This window comes from Ranitomeya variabilis, chromosome 1, assembly GCF_051348905.1.
Source record: "Ranitomeya variabilis isolate aRanVar5 chromosome 1, aRanVar5.hap1, whole genome shotgun sequence".
Classification (NCBI taxonomy): Eukaryota; Metazoa; Chordata; class Amphibia; order Anura; family Dendrobatidae; genus Ranitomeya; species Ranitomeya variabilis.
Genome location: NC_135232.1, coordinates 43,277,775 through 43,298,265, shown reverse-complemented (window position 1 = coordinate 43,298,265; position 20,491 = coordinate 43,277,775). Strand labels below are relative to the sequence as shown.

General features: G+C 44.0%; 1 protein-coding gene across 19 annotated transcripts in view; it reads right to left on the bottom strand.

Moving 5' to 3' along the window:
- NEDD4L (NEDD4 like E3 ubiquitin protein ligase) overlaps positions 1-20,491 on the bottom strand; it is a 291,147-nt gene that overhangs the window by 60,137 nt on the left and 210,519 nt on the right. For 14 of the 19 annotated variants that reach the window (XM_077282720.1, XM_077282669.1, XM_077282696.1 and 11 more), the window contains 6 exons: positions 9,646-9,696; positions 8,547-8,608; positions 8,359-8,461; positions 7,100-7,266; positions 6,593-6,722; positions 3,577-3,750 (listed from right to left, as the gene is read on the bottom strand). In XM_077282720.1, the coding sequence (XP_077138835.1) occupies positions 3,577-3,750; positions 6,593-6,722; positions 7,100-7,266; positions 8,359-8,461; positions 8,547-8,608; positions 9,646-9,696 (687 nt within the window). The remainder of the gene's footprint in view (positions 1-3,576; positions 3,751-6,592; positions 6,723-7,099; positions 7,267-8,358; positions 8,462-8,546; positions 8,609-9,645; positions 9,697-20,491) is intronic. The other 5 variants (XM_077282677.1, XM_077282730.1, XM_077282787.1 and 2 more) reach the window with 1 other exon arrangement.

Genomic DNA, 20,491 nt, shown 5'->3' with positions numbered 1-20,491 from the left:
TCAGTTCAGAAAAGCAAAAAAACTAAATTCAGGGAAAGAATAAAAAAAGCCTAAAAAAAAAAAACTGGAAAAAATTATTTGACTAAAAGTAATATTCTCCTAAAATAAAAATTCCAACTATAGATTCTTGATTTTGTGACAAATTAATTTTTGGGGAAAGAATGTTGATGTCTAATTGCAATATTGGCCTTTTAAGATTTCACATACCTAGGTAAAGGATCACGAAGAAACCATCAACAAATTGCTATTGATTGATCGGTTTACGAAAACTTTCATAATCACAGGAATATCCAAAGCAAATATTACATATCCACATTAACAGGACTAAAGTGTGCTCATATGGGTAATAAATGGGACAAAAAGCCTACTTGTTGATGGGTTCCATAAAAAAAAAAAAAAAAAAAATTAAAAAAATTCTACATTGCACAAAGTAAAAATTTTACCTGGAAAGATTGGGAATTTCTATGTAATGCATGTTGGCGTTAAATAGCTAATCAATAATTAGAGTAAATAAGATTGGAAAGGGATGGGCAAGAATAATAGAAGTCATAAACAAAAAAAAAAAAGGGAGGGGGATTACAGTACAGGAGAAACATGGCAGCTTTCTTCCAGAACCACACCACATGTATCTATGGGTTCTGTCTTGTATCATATCTCTGACTAATAGACAAAGGGACTAAACTACAATACCACCAATAACATGTGGATATTGTTTTTAGTGGAAATCAGCCAGGTTTTAATTAACTCTGTCCTTCTAGTTAATTCCTTTCGGAGTTAGGACAAAATGGTGAGTCTTATGTCGGGTGGGGGTGTATGGAACTGAACCCACTCCATAATGGTACTTGCCAACATGTCTGTAACAGCAGAGCCCAGAGCCAGCTCCGATCGCTGCTGTTTAATCATTGATATAACTTTTACATGGAGTGCAGGTGCCGATGTCCACTGCCTCCCATCAGCTCCCTCAATATTGGGGGGAATCGGTGGGTTGTATTGTAAAGGCCCCGTCATTGCCACCCTGGTTCTTTAAATAAAAGCCCATCCTGTTATTGTCAATATTTATAATAGCACTACAATGTATAGAACAACTGCTCAGACAACTGAGAAAATAAAGTTAACGTAAGAATGAAAAAATTGATCTATTTTCAGTTTAAAACATTAAAAATAAAATGGCATATATTTAGCATCGTCACAGTTGAAAGTCAGATAAAAAGTAAAATTACTTAACCTGTATTGTAAAAGCTGTAAAAAGAAAAAAAAAAAAAATTATATACACACAATACATATATATATCAGACTTTCTGCTGTAACGATGCCAAATATGCTTTTTTAGTTTTACAGTGCCTACAAGTAGTATTCAACCCCCTGCAGATTTAGCAGGTTTAATAAGATGCAAATAAGTTAGAGCAGGGGTGGGGAACCTCGGCTCTCCAGCTGTTATAAAACTACAACTCCCAGCATGCCCTAGCAACTTGCAGCAGTTGATTCCTTCAAACTTCAAACAAGAGCAGGATTTATTAACAGATGCATAAATCTTACAAACCAAAAAGTTTTGTTGCTCAGTTAAATTTTTATAAATTTTAAACATAAAAGTGTGGGTCAATTATTATTATGCAACCCCTAGGTTTAATATTTTGTGGAATAACCTTTGTTTGCAATTACAGCTAATAATCGTCTTTTATAAGACCTGATCAGGCCGGCACAGGTCTCTGGAGTTATCTTGGCCCACTCCTCCATGCAGATCTTCTCCAAGTTATCTAGGTTCTTTGGGTGTCTCATGTGGACTTTAATCTTGAGCTCCTTCCACAAGTTTTCAATTGGGTTAAGGTCAGGAGACCGACTAGGCCACTGCAACACCTTGATTTTTTGCCTCTTGAACCAGGCCTTGGTTTTCTTGGCTGTGTGCTTTGGGTCGTTGTCTTGTTGGAAGATGAAATGACGACCCATCTTAAGATCCTTGATGGAGGAGCGGAGGTTCTTGGCCAAAATCTCCAGGTAGGCCGTGCTATCCATCTTCCCATGGATGCGGACCAGATGTCCAGGCCCCTTGGCTGAGAAACAGCCCCACAGCATGATGCTGCCACCACCATGCTTGACTGTAGGGATGGTTTTCTTGGGGTCGTATGCAGTGCCATCCAGTCTCCAAACGTCACGTGTGTGGTTGGCACCAAAGATCTCGATCTTGGTCTCATCAGACCAGAGAACCTTGAACCAGTCAGTCTCAGAGTCCTCCAAGTGATCATGAGCAAACTGTAGACGAGCCTTGACATGACGCTTTGAAAGTAAAGGTACCTTACGGGCTCGTCTGGAACGGAGACCATTGCGGTGGAGTACGTTACTTATGGTATTGACTGAAACCAATGTCCCCACTGCCATGAGATCTTCCCGGAGCTCCTTCCTTGTTGTCCTTGGGTTAGCCTTGACTCTTCGGACAAGCCTGGCCTCGGCACGGGAGGAAACTTTCAAAGGCTATCCAGGCCGTGGAAGGCTAACAGTAGTTCCATAAGCCTTCCACTTCCGGATAATGCTCCCAACAGTGGAGACAGGTAGGCCCAACTCCTTGGAAAGGGTTTTGTACCCCTTGCCAGCCTTGTGACCCTCCACGAACTTGTCTCTGATGGCCTTGGAATGCTCCTTTGTCTTTCCCATGTTGACCATGTATGAGTGCTGTTCACAAGTTTGTGGAGGGTCTTAAATAGTCAGAAAAGGCTGGAAAAAGAGATAATTAATCCAAACATGTATGTGAAGCTCATTGTTCTTTGTGCCTGAACTACTTCTTAATACTTTAGGGGAACCAAACAGAATTCTGGTGGGTTGAGGGGTTGAATAATAAATGACCCTCTGAAAATACTTTTCACAATTTAAAAAAAAAAATAAACAAAGAAATAGCATTCTTTTTTGCTGCAGTGCATTTCACACTTCCAGGCTGATCTACAGTCCAAATGTCACAATGCCAAGTTAATTCCAAATGTGTAAACCTGCTAAATCTGCAGGGGGTTGAATACTACTTGTAGGCACTGTATTTGTGTGGTTTTAAACAGAAAATAGATCAATTTTTCATTTTTTCGTTTAACTTTTTTTTTTTTCATGAGAAAAATAACACACACCACACACTTTGTTTTGCCGCACATCTCCGCAAAAAAAAACCCAAAACAATAAAAGGCGATTTAACTGTTGTAAGTATGCGAAAAATTTAATTTTAAAAACCATCAGCTCGTCACACTCTCCTTGGATGGTAAGCAAAAAAAAAAAGTTATGGGTCTTAGAAAATGGAGACACAGGAGTAACTAGTCTCACAAAAAAAATAGGCTCTCAACATGTTTTGTTGAGCTGGGAGGAAAAAAACAACAAAAAAAAGTTATTATGGCTCTTGGAAGAAGGAGAGAAAAAAAAAAAACAGAACCATTTTAAAATTCTTTGCAGGCGGAAGCTGTGGCCGTTGGGATAATCTGAAGATCTCAGACGATTTGACGTTCCAGATTTCTAATTACTTGTGACTTGTTGGCACAGTCGCTAATTGCAGGCTGAGCACGTCACGTAGCGCTGCGGATGTGTGCCAACTGCAATATTACTACTTACAATAAGTGAACTGAACTGTTCCCCGTTGGACTCCGAATTAATCTGTAGCCTCCGGTTAAGCTCCTCGGAAAGTTCCAAAGCGCTGGCTCGGGAGACTGGAGAGGCGGGCGGTGGCAGCGATGTGTTCAGAGCGTCGTTGCTCAGACTCATTTCCTCAGATATGGTCTCCCACGGCTGGAGAAGGAAGAAAACCAGAGTTAATGATGGACAAAAGCCGTCCACTTCGCTTTCACCTGGAGAGAACATCTGCTAAGGGAAAAACAATGTTCTCGACAACATCCCGCGATCGCTTGTGGTTAGCGATGAGCAGATTAATTCGCGAGACTTGGGTCCAAGTCAGTAGTACCTGGTGGCTAGTCTGAAGGCCGGCGAATCTTTTGCCTTCCGAAGCACCCGGGACGCCATTTGATTGGTCAAGGCTGGTGTGATGCCATCTGTTAATCATGCCCCACAGATGACGTCGCGCCAGAACCAAAACTGGCACCAGAAGATGGCAGAAGGCAAGAGGTTCGTGGGCTTCTCGTCTAGCCGCCAGATGCCACTGACCTGGTCGCTGAACCGGAGTCCTAGGAATCGATCTCATCACGATATTCGGAAGTTTTTGCAGTTTCACCGGAAATCGTTATAGGGCGCAGACAAGAGCGGCAGCAGACCTTGATCAAACCTGCGAAAGGGGAAAGTCCGGCAATGAGATCCGCGACATGTCGTAAAACGAGTAGATGGGACACTTCCTTCGGGTATGGTTGACTATTATAATTTAAGGACTGAGAGGGAACTGGTCACATAAATTACCAGCACCTTCATGATGGGCTATTAAGTGTTAATTTGTGGCTCCAATGTCAGGTCCATCAATGTGCTGGACACCTTTGAGTTATAGTGGCCCACGAAAACATCAGAGAACTTTCCGGTTTGAGGCACATGCATATTGTTGGCAGCACATACGATAACCATTCACTTTTTCACCGACAATAAAGGATTATTTCCATCTTCATAGAGATGGATATTGTCGGATAGGGCGTTATAAAAACAAGCATTTTTGCAAGTTACTGGTTATTAAAATTTGCAGCCGTTCTCTACACTTATGTAGAGCTCGTTGCCTTGGGGACCGACCACCGCTGCTGGACAGCAGAACATGAGCAGTACACACAGGCTCTCCTTTATTGCGCTTGTAAGCGCTTGTTTTAAAAGCTGGTCAGGATCGTTGGAGCACGCCGTTACCGCCTGATCGCAGAAAGCTTCGGCGTAATGCTTACAAGATGGTCAGCAGCGGTGGTCGGTCTCTTAGGGAACATGCTGGAAACAAAAGAAAAAAAAGTGTTCCTAACGCAAGAACGGATGTAAATGTTAATAGGCTGTAAATTGGAAAGTTGCTTGTTTTGACAAGGACTATCCAACAAAATCCATCTATAAAGGTTAACTCCCGTCAGCAGCCAGTAATGTGCGGGCTCTGCAGTTGTCAAACGATGCAATGTTTGAGCATTATTTAGTACATATTGTGGAGGATAGTTAAGGACAGTGTCCCAATCTGAGCTATTTTTGGTGTCAGGGACAAAGACTTGACTGATTTGTCCAAGGTCGCAGGGAGATGACACTGGAATCCGAGGCAGAGGTCTGGAGTATGTCTCCTTGTCATTGTTACACAGTCTGTGACCTTATCAGGCAGCCGCCTCTAAATCATGACAGTGGCCTTTATCTGGGTGACATCCCAGGCTCATCCTGTAGGTGGCGCTACTATAAGATGTCTTACAGCCAGATACTAACCCAAAGCCACATCAAATGGTTCACTTCACGGATACTTTCCAGAACTTTTTCAGCTTTTTACACACTAGTAGCAACCAAAGCTGCATTATTCTACATGTCATCTAACCACATGGCTTTGTGGCACCTCAAATGTCATATACATGAGGCTAACAGCCATCAGAATGTAGCTTTGGTGCGAATGGAGACGACAATATCAAATAGCACAGGAATTAGCAAAAGTTAAAATCAATCAGGCAGAGCAAGATGGTTTGTATTCCGGAGAAAGGGCAGATTAGCGAGCTGTGCGGCTGCGACTCCAGCCCTGCTCTGTAATAACCTCCAAGTGATATTGCAGGCTGTAAACAAGGAATTAGAGCCAGGAGCAGGGGGTACTCTTTAAATGGATTTCCTACGTGCCAGCTTGGTACCTGATACACTGGTGTATGGATCAAAACAGAAAGTCTCTGCGGCGAATGACAACAGCACTGACTGTTCCATCAAGTGTCAGAGACACGACCGAAGCCAGAACGAAGACGACAGCCGCTGATAGAAACCTAAAAACAAACCTCCCCAGCTGGGCACCTAACTCTAAAGGGACCCTAACCCCAAGTTATAAAGCGGAGTATTACTGTGGGTTTCGCCATGTGATGATGCAGAAACAAGGTTATAACTCATACTGCAGCATCGAGAGCGCCCAGTCTGGACAAAAGGAACAACTACACCACCGGGCCAAACCCAACACGTAGGACGCAAGGGGAGAGGTGCACTCCTGATCAATGAAAATTAGAAAACCCCTTTAAATTTACTTATGTCTATTTTGGGGGGTAAGAAGCAGTGACCCTTAGGAGGACATAGCATTCTACAGTCTAAAGGCATGTTAGATGCTTCTGACATGGTCTACTATGCATGGGACACTGGCAGGTCAGGGAGGCCTACATCAGGCACATGTTGAGCCTTTGGGGTAAAATATGGATTCCTAACCCTTGGATCTACTTCTTGTATGATGTTATTGAGGCGACTCTGATCCGGCCAGCGTGGCGGTGTGTCACCTGTATATTACCGTCAGCACACTATTCCATTTCCATTCCATCCTACTGTAAGAGAAACATCATGACTAGGGAGTAATGATAAGCCCATCTGTAGGAAAGGGTTAACCCAAGCATGATTTTTGGAGCAGCAGTGGAAACCCCTGTAGATAAAATGCAAGTTCTGTGTAGATGGATCCACAACAGGCACCAAGGAATATACGAAACCGCTAAGTCAAGGCTTCACCCACCTCAGGCATGTCCGCTCCCTCTACATGTTCTGGCTCAAGATCTTCACTGATGTGTCTCCTGGACCGGAACACCCGGTGGGCCTCTTGCTGGATGTGTCTGATGTTATTGTCGGATTCGGAGGCGACGTCTCTGGATAGGGACAAAAAAAGAGATGGTAAATACCAGAAAATGGTGACAGACAGCTTCAATGTGACAAGGTGGTGTGGTCTTCTGCCTCGTCTTGGAGGTCCAATGTGTGGAGGAAGAGAATCGGCAACCACTCTGATAATGGACCTCCACTGCCTTGGAAGTTCTATCGGCTGTAAAAAGAGACTGCCTCTCCATGCCGCACATATAATCACGAGGTGATTGGTTAAAAAAAAAATCTTGTAATTGGAAGATGAAAACATGCAGGAATACGAGCTCTGGACAGAGAAAGTGATCAGTAGAGACTGCATTTACTTGGTCAACACTCGGGTCGATTTTTTAAAATGTATTTTTGGGTGGATATCATTTGCGCCACGTACATTAGGCTTGGCCGGTGCCACTGCGTGGTCCTGTTATTATGGTTGACATAGTACGTGCGCCCAAGATTGTCCACTTTTTCCTCCCATCCTGGTGGCATAGGGGGAGCTGGCAGCTCTTGTTGGAGTGGAGAGGTAGAGTCGTTCAAGTCCACAACGTCCCAGGTCTGCTGGAGGCAAAAAAAGCAAAACAAAATACAATAAAAGAGGAAATTTCAACCAAAATAAAGTCAACTCTTCCTAGTAGAACGTCAAGGGTCCTCCTGAAATGTGGGTGGTCAGTAAAAACCCTATCGGATGTAGTTTTCTATAATTTTTGAACAACCCCTAACCCATGCACTTACTCGGGGGCGAACACAGACGTAAGAGGGCCCCTGTGTAGTAACAGTCTATGGGGCCTTTGCAGTCCAACAGCTCATTATAAGGCACAATTCCACTTGCTTTGGAGGTGGGCCCCATAGCATCTTGTGCCCCCAAGTTGTACCAATGTTCTATCCACCCCTGCACTTACCACATGTGAAGAATGAAGATGGAAAACTTCTATTTTAATTAAAAAGACTAAAAAAGATTAAACGTTCCTTGACAACCAAGATGCTTGTTGGCCAAACCTTAGTGGAGTAAGCCAGACACCTCTAGTAGTGGCTTATATCCTGAGAAAGCAAAATGATCAGGCAGTGAAATAGAACATGCCCGATCCTTCTCAACCCAGATGTTCTCTATTAGGGGAAGAGTTGAGGAGGCCTCGATACACATTAGATGGAAAAAGCAGATTCAGAAAAAAAGGAGTGGACAACCTCTTTAAAACAGCACATATGAAAATAACATATATATGGTCATAAACTGGTCAAAGTCCCAAAAAGTTCTCAAGTGATGTTCTGTTCTATGGGGATAACAATGATCACTGGAGGTCTGACCACTGGGACTTCTCCCTTACCCACCAGATAACATGAAGTTATGGAAACAACCTGTGAGCCATCTCTGGGGTAAACTATAGTAAGGGTTGAAATGCTCATCAAATGGGCTCACTCCAAAGTCATGAGAAGATCAACAAAGTCTACGGTCAGCGAAGCTCTTGTTGTAGAGCACTGTCACCATTACGTGCCTTGCGGGATCCTATTGACCTCTCTCTTGGGTAGTAAAGTCAATAGTAAACCAATGGGTGCCATACCCAAATTAACGGTAGGACTCCCATCATTGAGATCAGCACAACGGACTTTTCAAGGATAGCTAGAAAATATTTTGGGCTGGTGACGAGTCTTTACCTCCACTTCTTCCCTCTGCTCGCTGGTTTCCTCTTCTTGGGCTCCATTCTTTGGCAAGTACGCCATCTTTAACCTCAGGAAACCTTTCACCCGGGACTTGTGGCTGTAAGATTCGATATAAGGAATGAAGCGACATGTTTGATGGGCGGACTGGACATACAGACCCGGTCCATTAGGCGAGCACTCACCTCCTTGGTCTAAGCAGAAAGTCTTTGAATGTGTACGGCCTCTCCATTGTTGGATCTTCTGTCTGATAACGAGAAGGTTAATTGTTAACGCCGGCTTTGGTTCAGGAATGCAAAACTTCACTGCAAGGGCTAGAAAAGCTCCAGTCAGAATGGTTCGTGATAGAAAGTATATCTGAACCCTCAGGAATAAACAGAAGCCAAGAAAAAAAAAGAAAAAAACAAAACTAGTTAGGAAACTTTCATTTGCAAACTCGAGTAGCGAGTAACTTTGCTGAGCACTAGTTCTGTTGGCACTGCAGCCAATCAGTAGCTCTTGTGTTGCATCACCGGCTTTTGATGGGCTGCAGCGCTCAACCCCAAAGAGAGAAGAAGCTGTCCAAGTGCATCCACGCTCCTACACTTCCAGCCTGATTTTCATATGGTCGCCACTGATTAGCTGTTCCTGGAGCCTGAGGGATACAGCGGTCACCAGTACAAACTCCCTTCCTACTGTGCAATATTCTTGTCAGTGCACAGTGACAGTGCGCTCCCTCGCCAGCTCTAATTAGAAGTGATGAGCTGGTAAGAGAGCGCACTGTCAGTTGTAAGGTACACCACAGAGCCTTATAATAACCAGTGGCTGTTCTGGGGTACTGCAGTTCAGCACCCATTCTCTTTAATAGGACCTGATGTGCAGCACCTGAGAATGACCACCACACAAGTGTACGGAGCGTACAGAGCTGTGCTGCTGTCACTCTGTCCCGATACTAAGGGTAGGCCATCAATATTCCTTTAATGCAGACTTTTTCAGAACTTCTACAGATAGGGACAACCTGATAAAGGTGCAGGTCTATTTTACATTTCCTGCCACGGTTATGACCAATTAGTAAAGCAAAGGAGCGGTTTATGGCCCAAGGGGGCGTCACAGGAGTAAAATCGTGGTATGACCGAACCTGCTGACAAATATTTAACCTCCTGTTTGGATGACATCACTTAACCCAACATTATACCCAATGCAACGATGGACGAGAGCAAATATTAGCTCCTCAGACCCGAGTAAAGTCCGTCCCTGAGGGTTCACCATTACGTAATGGGCAAACTGGAAAACTGAACATCTTACCGGTAAGTGATTCAGAGGTACGTCAACCTGACCCAAGAAGTCATCTCTCGTCTGTGAAGGCAAGAAAGGACAAAGATTAGACGCCTGCAAACCACAGGAAATGGCTCTCCTGACCTGACTTTTACTAAAAAAGTTAATACCGTAAGTTGTTTTTGTTTTTTTTTTCTCATTTTATTATAAACCATCAAGTTGTTAAAAGGGATCTGATAGCGGTACATAGTCTGCAAACGTATCTGACATAAAAGTTCATTTACTGCATTTCCCCTTTAAGAAGCATGACACGGAACACAAGCCATGACATCGAATGACACAAAGAACCTAGTACTGGCCATAGGAATCACTACTAAAAATTCACTCTTTACCAAAAAGTAAAAAAAGTTTTAAGAAGTTGCACAAACGCTACGCTCCAGCCACCTTCCTGGGAACGGCACCGATCATCTTAGATCTGCTCTATTGTAGCTCAGCTCCATTGAAGGGAGTGGGGGTGAGCTCTAGAAGCATATGAGTGGTCAACAAGGTTAGGAGGGTGGAGATTCAGCAGCAGGTAGGAGGAATACTGAGGAGCTGTCAATCAGGACGATGCTTGACAATCAACAGCAGTGAGGAGGGATACTGAGGAGCTGTTAATCAGGACAGGTGGGTGAAGAATCAGCATCAGGGAGGAGGATTACTGAGGAGCTGTCAATCAGAACAACTGGGTGAAGAATTAGCCGCAGGGACACTGAGGCGATGTCAATCAGAACAGGTGGGTGGAGATTCAGCAGCAGGGCAGAGGGATATTGAGGAGCTGTCAATCAGGAGAGGTGCAGAGATTCGGCAGCAGGGAGGAGGGACACTGAGGAGCTGTCAATCAGGACAGGTGGGTGGAGATTCAGCCGCTGGGAGGAGGGACACTGAGGAGCTGTCAATCAGGACATGATGTGGGAGAATCAGCAGTAGGGAGAAGGGACACTGAGGAGCTGTCAATCATTACAGGTAGGTGGAGATTCATAAGCAGGGCGGAGGGATATTGAGGAGCTGTCAGTCAGAACAGGTGAGTGGAGATTCAAGTGGAGGGAGGAGGAATATTGAGGAGCCATCAATCAGGAGAGGTGGGTGAAGATTCAGTAGCTGGGAGGAGGGACACTGAGGAGCTGTCAATCAGGACATGACGTGGGAGAATCAGCAGTAGGGAGAAGGGACACTGAGGAGCTGTCAATCATTACAGGTGGGTGCAGATTCAACTGGAGTGAGGAGGGATATTGAGGAGCCATCAATCGGGAGAGGTGGGTGGAGATTCAGTAGCTGGGAGGAGGAATACTGAGGAGTTGTCAATCAGGAGAAGTGGGTGGAGATTCAGCAACAGAGGGGGATACAGAGAAGTTAATCAGGCTAGGTGGGTGGAGATTAAGCAGCAGCTGGGAGGACACAGGTGCTGTCAATCAATGTAGGAAAGCAGAGATTGAGCAGGAAGGAGGATACTGAGGAATGGTCAGACTAGGAGGGCTGAGATTATGTTTAAAAATTCGGAATGGATAATACAGCCATTCTGACATGGATAATCACAGTAAGTACATCAATCAAATCAGGTCTAAAAATCAATGTAATAATGTATGTAGCTTGTTGTGAGAAATGTGGTGACATATTTGCTTTATAGGCTGCCCGCCATATTGGTTGTCACCCAGCTTTCCACACAGCTTGTAGAATTAACTACAGTGTTTCTACTGTACACGATAAATGATCTGTCATTTCGTCGTTCCACACTTTGTATATGCCATATAATGGCTGCATACAGACACTTTCTTCAGGCGAAACAAGGAACGTGGAAGATATTTACTTACACGCTCGCTATGATATATCCGTTTGCAAAAATAAATAAAAAAATAAATAGGGCTGCTAAAATCCCCTGATCCGGTCGCCAATGAACTGTAAAACACCAACACTTTTTGGCATTGTCTTAAAATGTCACTGGATAGCAAAGTGACTGACTGTAAATAATTTATTTTATACAATAGGTTCAAGAATCTGAGCGGATTAATTTCTTAGTAGATCCGTATAGCTGTCAAAGCTCTGGTTTTCTGATGAGCTCTGAATCCCTTGTATAGACATAGCATTGAAAGATGCTGGATACCTGCCGTCACCACTAGAGGGAGCTCCGGAGCGGATGTCCATACTAAATCACTATGCAACACTCCCTCTAGTGGTGGCTGCAGGTAGTCAGCATGCTATGCTTTCATTTTATGCCTATGCAGTGGATTTGGACCTCTGTATAAGAAACTAAGCTAAAAGGTGAGTGTTTTTTTTTTTTTTTTTAAAGAATGGGACTTTTTCCGTTGACATCTAAGAGCATATGGACAATCCCTTTAAACACAATCAAATTAGCCAGCAGTCCCATAGTCATACCTCCAGTAGCCCAGCTCCAGGCATCAATAATATCCACTGGGCTTCTAATCCATTACAAATGGCACAGCCGGCAGAATGAATACAGAAAAACCTCAGCTGCCACAACACAGGCGACATACATGCGGCACGCAGAGAATACCCTTTAATCAAGGCTTAGCACGCGGCGGACTGTAATGGATAGACTATACTTAGGACGCGTTGATTTGACTCACAGCATGAGTACAGCAGTGCCGGCAGGGTTTACAGGCCTGTGACGCAAGTCTGAAGCTGCGAACAATGGATATTATATGGAGTCCACGTGCTGGAGACTGAGTTAATAACTCTGCTGCTTAAATAATTTTTCACCTAACTCCTTTCCCTGTAAAATGAACGTGAGACATTACCTGCCATACAGTATACTGCCTTTCTACGATGCACAGACTTGTGTGTCACGAGATAAAAAAAAAAAATTATACAATTTTCCACCGGATTTTCTTTATATCAGTTTGCACCAATATCAGTATCTCTGCTTGCTGTCATTTCATGTTTATTTCCAGTGGATAAAAAAAAATAAAAAATATCCTACTAACTCAAAGACCATGTTATTGATACAAAAGGTATTTAGGAAATTGTATAATTTTAAATTTCATTTACCAGTATACCTTCTTAAAGGGGTTGTCGTGGGGCATATGGCAGTATTGAGGGATCCTCACACACAGGCCACACTCACACACAGGCCACACTCACACACAGGCCACTCACACACAGGCCACACTCACACACAGGCCACACTCACACACAGGCCACACTCACACACAGGCCACACTCACACACAGGCCACACACACACACAGGCCACACTCACACACAGGCCACACTCACACACAGGCCACACTCACACACAGGCCACGTACTATGCCACAAACAGGTTTCCCATGTAGGAGGCACAACATTCTGGGAAAGGTGCAGGGTTAACGGGAGCTCCTCAGTCACCTCCAGAGTTAACAGGAGACACATTTTGCTCTTGCAGGAGATGTGAAGTGACCTGTTTATTTCCCAGAGACCGGCTATAGGATGTGCAGCTGGCCCGTGATGTCAGCCCAAGTCATAGTTATTCCTGGATGGGTGCCCTCTGCTCACCGTGCCAGCGGACATGGATAACGGGCGAGAGGCGAGCGATGGGCAAGACCTCATACTGATGTCTAACTAGCGGCATACTAAAAGGAAAATAAAACACAGGTCTCAAAATGCTGGAAATCATTATACAACATGGCACATGCGCGGGTAAGTATATGTGCGGGTATGTACAGTACAAACCAAAAGTTTGGACACACCTTCTCATTTAAAGATTATTGTTTATTTTCATGACTGAAATTTGTAAATTCACACTGAAGGCATCAAAACTATGAATTAACACATGTGGAATTATATACTTAACAAAAAAGTGTGAAACAACTGAAAATATGTCTTAGGCTACTTTCACACTAGAGTTTTTTGCAATCCGTCACAATGCATCGTTTGGCCGAAAAAACGCATCCTGCAAAAGTGCTTGCAGGATGCGTTTTTTCCCCATAGAGTAACATTAAGCGACGTATTGACACACGTCGCAACCGTCGTGCGACGGTTGCGCTGTGTTGTGGCGGACCGTCGGCACAAAAAAACGCTACATGTAACGTTTTTTGCCGGCGACGGTCCGCTTTTTCCGACCACGCATGCGCGGCCGGAACTCCGCCCCCACCTCCCCGCACTTCACAATGGGGCAGCGGATGCGCTGGAAAAATGCATCCGCTGCCCCCGTTGTGTGGCGTATACAACGCTAGCGTCGGTAACCTCGGCCCGACGCACTGCACCAGCAAAGCACCCCCACACCATCACACCTCCTCCATGCTTCACGGTGGGAACCAGGCATATAGAGTCCATCCGTTCACCTTTTCTGCGTCACACAAAGACACGGTGGTTGGAACCAAAGATCTCAAATTTGGACTCATCAGACCAAAGCACAGATTTCCACTGGTCTAAAGTCCATTCCTTGTGTTCTTTAGCCCAAACAAGTCTCTTCAGCTTGTTGCCTGTCCTTAGCAGTGGTTTCCTAGCAGCTATTTTACCATGAAGGCCTGCTGCACAAAGTCTCCTCTTAACAGTTGTTGTAGAGATGTGTCTGCTGCTAGAACTCTGTGTGGCATTGACCTGGTCTCTAATCAGAGCTGCTGTTAACCTGCGATTTCTGAGGCTGGTGACTCGGATAAACTTATCCTCAGAAGCAGAGGTGACTCTTGGTCTTCCTTTCCTGGGGCGGTCCTCATGTGACCAAAAAACCAAAACACAAGGATCCCTAAAATGTAACCTTTATTAATTATAAAAGCTAAAATCAGTTTGCTCCAATATAAGAGACAATAATGTTAGGAGAAAAAAATTCCAAAAGATTAAAAACTAACTTACCCTATCAGGTGTCCTAATTACTGCACCCTACCTGACAGCGGAGGTTGGCACCCTAAGTTTCTGCGGTAGGCGCCCCCACTCCTCGACGGCTGGCCCTAATAGCCCTATTTACACCCTATATTCCCTAGTAGAGACCTAATCATTCCACAGAAAAAATGAAATAAATATAAAAAAACAAGAAAATGCACAAATAAACTAGAAAAAAGCAAAAAATTGAACTCAGCAAAAAAACTAAATTATTTTTATCATATTAGACAAAAAAGGTCCCTAGTAGGGCATAGCAAAACAAAATTATTGGATAACAATGCCAATATTTTGTAAAAATAAAAAATATCAATGTCTGGTTTATCCAACAAATATATCAGCGGGCCACTTCATCTCACACTGTTCCATATAGTCATATATATTCCGGGTTTTCAAACAATCAAATAGTACCCCAAAAAAAAGATATAATGTCCCTAATAGGACTACAGCCCACAAAAACAAAAACATCCCCGCAGGGGACCACCAGAGCAGATTGAGCAGTCAAAAAATAATAATAATAATGCCACTCCACAGTATATTACTGTAGCATATGTTTCTACTCATCTGCATCCCAGAAGCGTTGTAGGTCCTGTGGTCATCCAGCTCCGCTGGTCTCCTGCCGGGATATTCACCCTAGATTGCCCGACGCGTTTCCCCCCCGTGGAAATCCTGGGGGTTCATCAGGGGACATGGAACAATGCCACAAAAAAAGGATAGAGATGCAGGAGCGTATTCCATACCGTTGCCGTGTTATATGCCTGTCAGCTTCCTCCACGTGGGGATAGGCCACGCCCTCTCCTCGCGCACCCGGAAGTGTGTCATTGGAACGCACAAGCGCCGCCGGGCGCCTGATATGACGCTCCAAGCAGGAACGCATACCGAGGGAATCACCCTCAATGGATACCTCTGCGCCTGCGTGTAGTCACATACGAAAGTGCGTCACTGGAACGCACCTGCGCTCCAGCCATCTCACGTGACGTGTACCGAGGAAATCACCCTCACTTAATATAACACACCACGCATGCGTGGAGCTATAGCGTAGCGGTGTACAACGCTGCGGGGCTGCAAACTACATACCCCACCAGAGAATAACGTATGCAACGATCCAACCACCACACAGCCGGATACGGGGTATGGGGAGCACACTGTTACACGATGTAAATAAAAAAGGTTCGAACCCCTCACTCCTTATACAGAGGAACACACAGATTTTACAATGAATAAACCGACATTCACCAAAAAGTAGATATATTATGCCCAGATACCATAAACTAGCACCCATTGGATATCAGACCGGCAACATGATGAACCAACACTCCAAAAAAGAACATAATAGAATGAACAAACACAGAAGAACAAACTAATACATAAAAAAGAAAGAGATTAATATCCCCATTTATTGTAAGGGTACAAATCTACCCGACAGGTTAAATACTCATAAGGACCAAGATGGTTTTCAGATGAAGCTCGCAAAGGAAATCTGCTCATTGAGGCCCAGAGGGCTCACCGACCTCAGCAGATAAATCCATCTCGTCTCCCGTTGTAGAATTTTTCTGTCCCAATCCCCCAACCTCACCGAAGGGGAAATCACCTCAATCACCCTAAAGACAAGGGACGCGGGATTCCCCCCATGTGTATCGTTCACATGTCGTGCCAATGGGGTATCCCTATTGTGTTTGATGTCCCCTAGGTGTTCCCCTACACGTACACGGAGTTCCCGCTTCGTCTTCCCCACGTAGTCTTTTGGGCAAGAGCAAGTACATATATAGACCACTCCCACTGTTCTGCAATTTGCAAAACACCTCATCTGGAATGATCTTCCAGTCGACGAGCTACTAAAAGTCTTGGACGGCAAAACATATTTGCAAAATGCACAGTGTCCACATCTGAATGTCCCAAAAGACCTATTCTCTAACCAGGTACCAGATCTTTTAGGGGGTGTATAGTGGCTATGTACAACCATGTCTTTAATAGATTGATTCCGCATATCAGGCTGCATACAAGACTAATCGTACCTCTTTACTGGTACCAAGAAAGAAGGAGGATACTGCTCCCATCACACGGTTAATTGGCACGTATGATGACCAATCAGGTAGAGTCTGTGAAATCCTGAGAAAATATTGGCAGATCTTAAAATCGGATCCAGACATTGGCGGGCACATATCCCCATATCCCTCAGTCACATATAGGAGGGGTAAATCTATTAAAGACATGGTTGTACATAGCCACTATTCCATTCCAGATGAGGTGTTTTGCAAATTGCAGAACAGTGGGAGTATTTAACCTGTCGGGTAGATTTGTACCCTTACAATAAATGGGGATATTAATCTCTTTCTTTTTTATGTATTAGTTTGTTCTTCTGTGTTTGTTCATTCTATTATGTTCTTTTTTGGAGTGTTGGTTCATCATGTTGCCGGTCTGATATCCAATGGGTGCTAGTTTATGGTATCTGGGCATAATATATCTACTTTTTGGTGAATGTCGGTTTATTCATTGTAAAATCTGTGTGTTCCTCTGTATAAGGAGCGAGGGGTTCGAACCTTTTTTATTTACATCGTGTAACAGTGTGCTCCCCATACCCCGTATCCGGCTTTGTTGTGGTTGGATCGTGTGTATACGTTATTCTCTGGTGGGGTATGTAGTTTGCAGCCCCGCAGCGTTGTACAACGCTACGCTATAGCTCCACGCATGCGTGGTGTGTTATATTAAGTGAGGGTGATTTCCTCGGTACACGTCACGTGAGGTGGCTGGAGCGCAGGTGCGTTCCAGTGACGCACTTTCGTATGTGACTACACGCAGGCGCAGAGGTATCCATTGAGGGTGATTCCCTCGGTATGCGTTCCTGCTTGGAGCGTCATATCAGGCGCCCGGCGGCGCTTGTGCGTTCCAATGACACACTTCCGGGTGCGCGAGGAGAGGGCGTGGCCTATCCCCACGTGGAGGAAGCTGACAGGCATATAACACGGCAACGGTATGGAATACGCTCCTGCATCTCTATCCTTTTTTTGTGGCATTGTTCCATGTCCCCTGATGAACCCCCAGGATTTCCACGGGGGGGAAACGCGTCGGGCAATCTAGGGTGAATATCCCGGCAGGAGACCAGCGGAGCTGGATGACCACAGGACCTACAACGCTTCTGGGATGCAGATGAGTAGAAACATATGCTACAGTAATATACTGTGGAGTGGCATTATTATTATTATTTTTTGACTGCTCAATCTGCTCTGGTGGTCCCCTGCGGGGATGTTTTTGTTTTTGTGGGCTGTAGTCCTATTAGGGACATTATATCTTTTTTTTGGGGTACTATTTGATTGTTTGAAAACCCGGGATATATATGACTATATGGAACAGTGTGAGATGAAGTGGCCCGCTGATATATTTGTTGGATAAACGAGACATTGATATTTTTTATTTTTACAAAATATTGGCATTGTTATCCAATAATTTTGTTTTGCTATGCCCTACTAGGGACCTTTTTTGTCTAATATGATAAAAATAATTTTGTTTTTTTGCTGAGTTCAATTTTTTGCTTTTTTCTAGTTTATTTGTGCATTTTCTTGTTTTTTTATATTTATTTCATTTTTTCTGTGGAATGATTAGGTCTCTACTAGGGAATATAGGGTGTAAATAGGGCTATTAGGGCCAGCCGTCGAGGAGTGGGGGCGCCTACCGCAGAAACTTAGGGTGCCAACCTCCGCTGTCAGGTAGGGTGCAGTAATTAGGACACCTGATAGGGTAAGTTAGTTTTTAATCTTTTGGAATTTTTTTCTCCTAACATTATTGTCTCTTATATTGGAGCAAACTGATTTTAGCTTTTATAATTAATAAAGGTTACATTTTAGGGATCCTTGTGTTTTGGTTTTTTGGTTGTTTCTAGGATTCCACTAATAATTTTTGAGTGGCCTTTTTGCGGTCCTCATGTGAGCCAGTTTCTTTGTAGCGCTTGATGGTTTTTGCCACTGCACTTGGGGACACTTTCAAAGTTTTCCCAATTTTTCGGACTGACCTTCATTTCTTAAAGTAATGATGGCCACTCGTTTTTCTTTACTTAGAATTTGTATTATGGCAAGAAAAAAGCAGCTAACAGTCTACTCAGTAGGACTATCAGCTATGTATCCACCAGACGTCTGCACAACACAACTGATGGTCCCAACCCCATTTATAAGGCAAGAAATCCCACTAATTAAACCTGACAGGGCACACCTGTGAAGTGAAAACCATTCCCGGTGACTACCTCGTGAAACTCATCAAGAGAATGCCAAGAGTGTTCAGGGTCACAGGCACAGTGCATGAGGGGAGATATGTGTCACTGCGCATACTGGCATCAGTGATGTGGAATCAGGAGATGTTTCCTCCAGCACACTACGTGTTGGGATGGTTAAACTAAATTTACTTACATGGGCTGGTTTTAGGTGGGCACCACATCTCTCCCTGCAGAGCCCACACCAGCTTGAGTACCGACAGGATCTGCAATGTCGTCACGGTCATGTGATCATCACATGGTTAGGTTAAATAGCAGGACATGAGTCAGTGAGTGTTGTGCCTTGGGAGAGGAGGAACTCCCACGTGGCTCCAGGAGGAGCAGTGAACTGTGGGTTACCTGCAGAGAAAAAACCCTTTTGAACCTTATATTTATTTTGTTTTGCCATTAGGCCGTAAAGGCCATGTTTGCTTTACTCAACGGTGCTATGGTTTATGTGGTCTTTTAATAAATCAGCAAGAGATTTATTTCAAGAAGTGTTCCTGAGTCTACCTGTGCAACCAGCCGAGTGAAGCAACGTGTGTGTGTATGTATATATGTGTGTGTGTGTGTGTGTGTGTGTGTGTGTGTGTGTGTGTGTGTGTATATATATATAGATATGTGTGTGTGTGTGTGTGTGTGTGTGTGTGTATATATATGTGTGTGTGTATATGTGTATATATATATATATATATATATGTGTGTGTGTGTATATATATACGTGTGTGTGTATGTATATATAAATGTGTGTGTGTGTGTATGTATATATGTGTGTGTGTATATATATGTGTGTGTGTGTATATATATATATATATATAATGTGTGTATGTGTGTGTGTGTGTGTGTGTGTGTGTGTGTGTGTGTGTGTGTGTGTGTGTGTGTGTGTGTATATATATATATATATATATATATACACTCACCGGCCACTTTATTAGGTACACCATGCTAGTAACGGGTTGGACCCCCTTTTGCCTTCAGAACTGCCTCAATTCTTCGTGGCATAGATTCAACAAGGTGCTGGAAGCATTCCTCAGAGATTTTGGTCCATATTGACATGATGGCATCACACAGTTGCCGCAGATTTGTCGGCTGCACATCCCTGATGCGAATCTCCCGTTCCACCACATCCCAAAGATTTCATGTTGTTTACTCCAAATTCTGACCCTACCATCCGAATGTCGCAGCAGAAATCGAGACTCATCAGACCAAGCAACGTTTTTCCAATCTTCTACTGTCCAATTTCGATGAGCTTGTACAAATTGTAGCCTCAGTTTCCTGTTCTTAGCTGAAAGGAGTGGTACCCGGTGTGGTCTTCTGCTGCTGTAGCCCATCTGCCTCAAAGTTCGACGCACTGTGCGTTCAGAGATGCTCTTAGGCCTACCTTGGTTGTAACGGGTGGCGATTTGAGTCACTGTTGCCTTTCTATCAGCTCGAACCAGTCTGCCCATTCTCCTCTGACCTCTGGCATCAACAAGGCATTTCCGCCCACCGAACTGCTGCTCACTGGATTTTTTTTCTTTTTCGGACCATTCTCTGTAAACCCTAGAGATGGTTGTGCGTGAAAATCCCAGTAGATCAGCAGTTTCTGAAATACTCAGACCAGCCCTTCTGGCACCAACAACCATGCCACGTTCAAAGGCACTCAAATCACCTTTCTTCCCCATACTGATGCTCGGTTTGAACTGCAGGAGATTGTCTTGACCATGTCTACATGCCTAAATGCACTGAGTTGCCGCCATGTGATTGGCTGATTAGAAATTAAGTGTTAACAAGAAGTTGGACA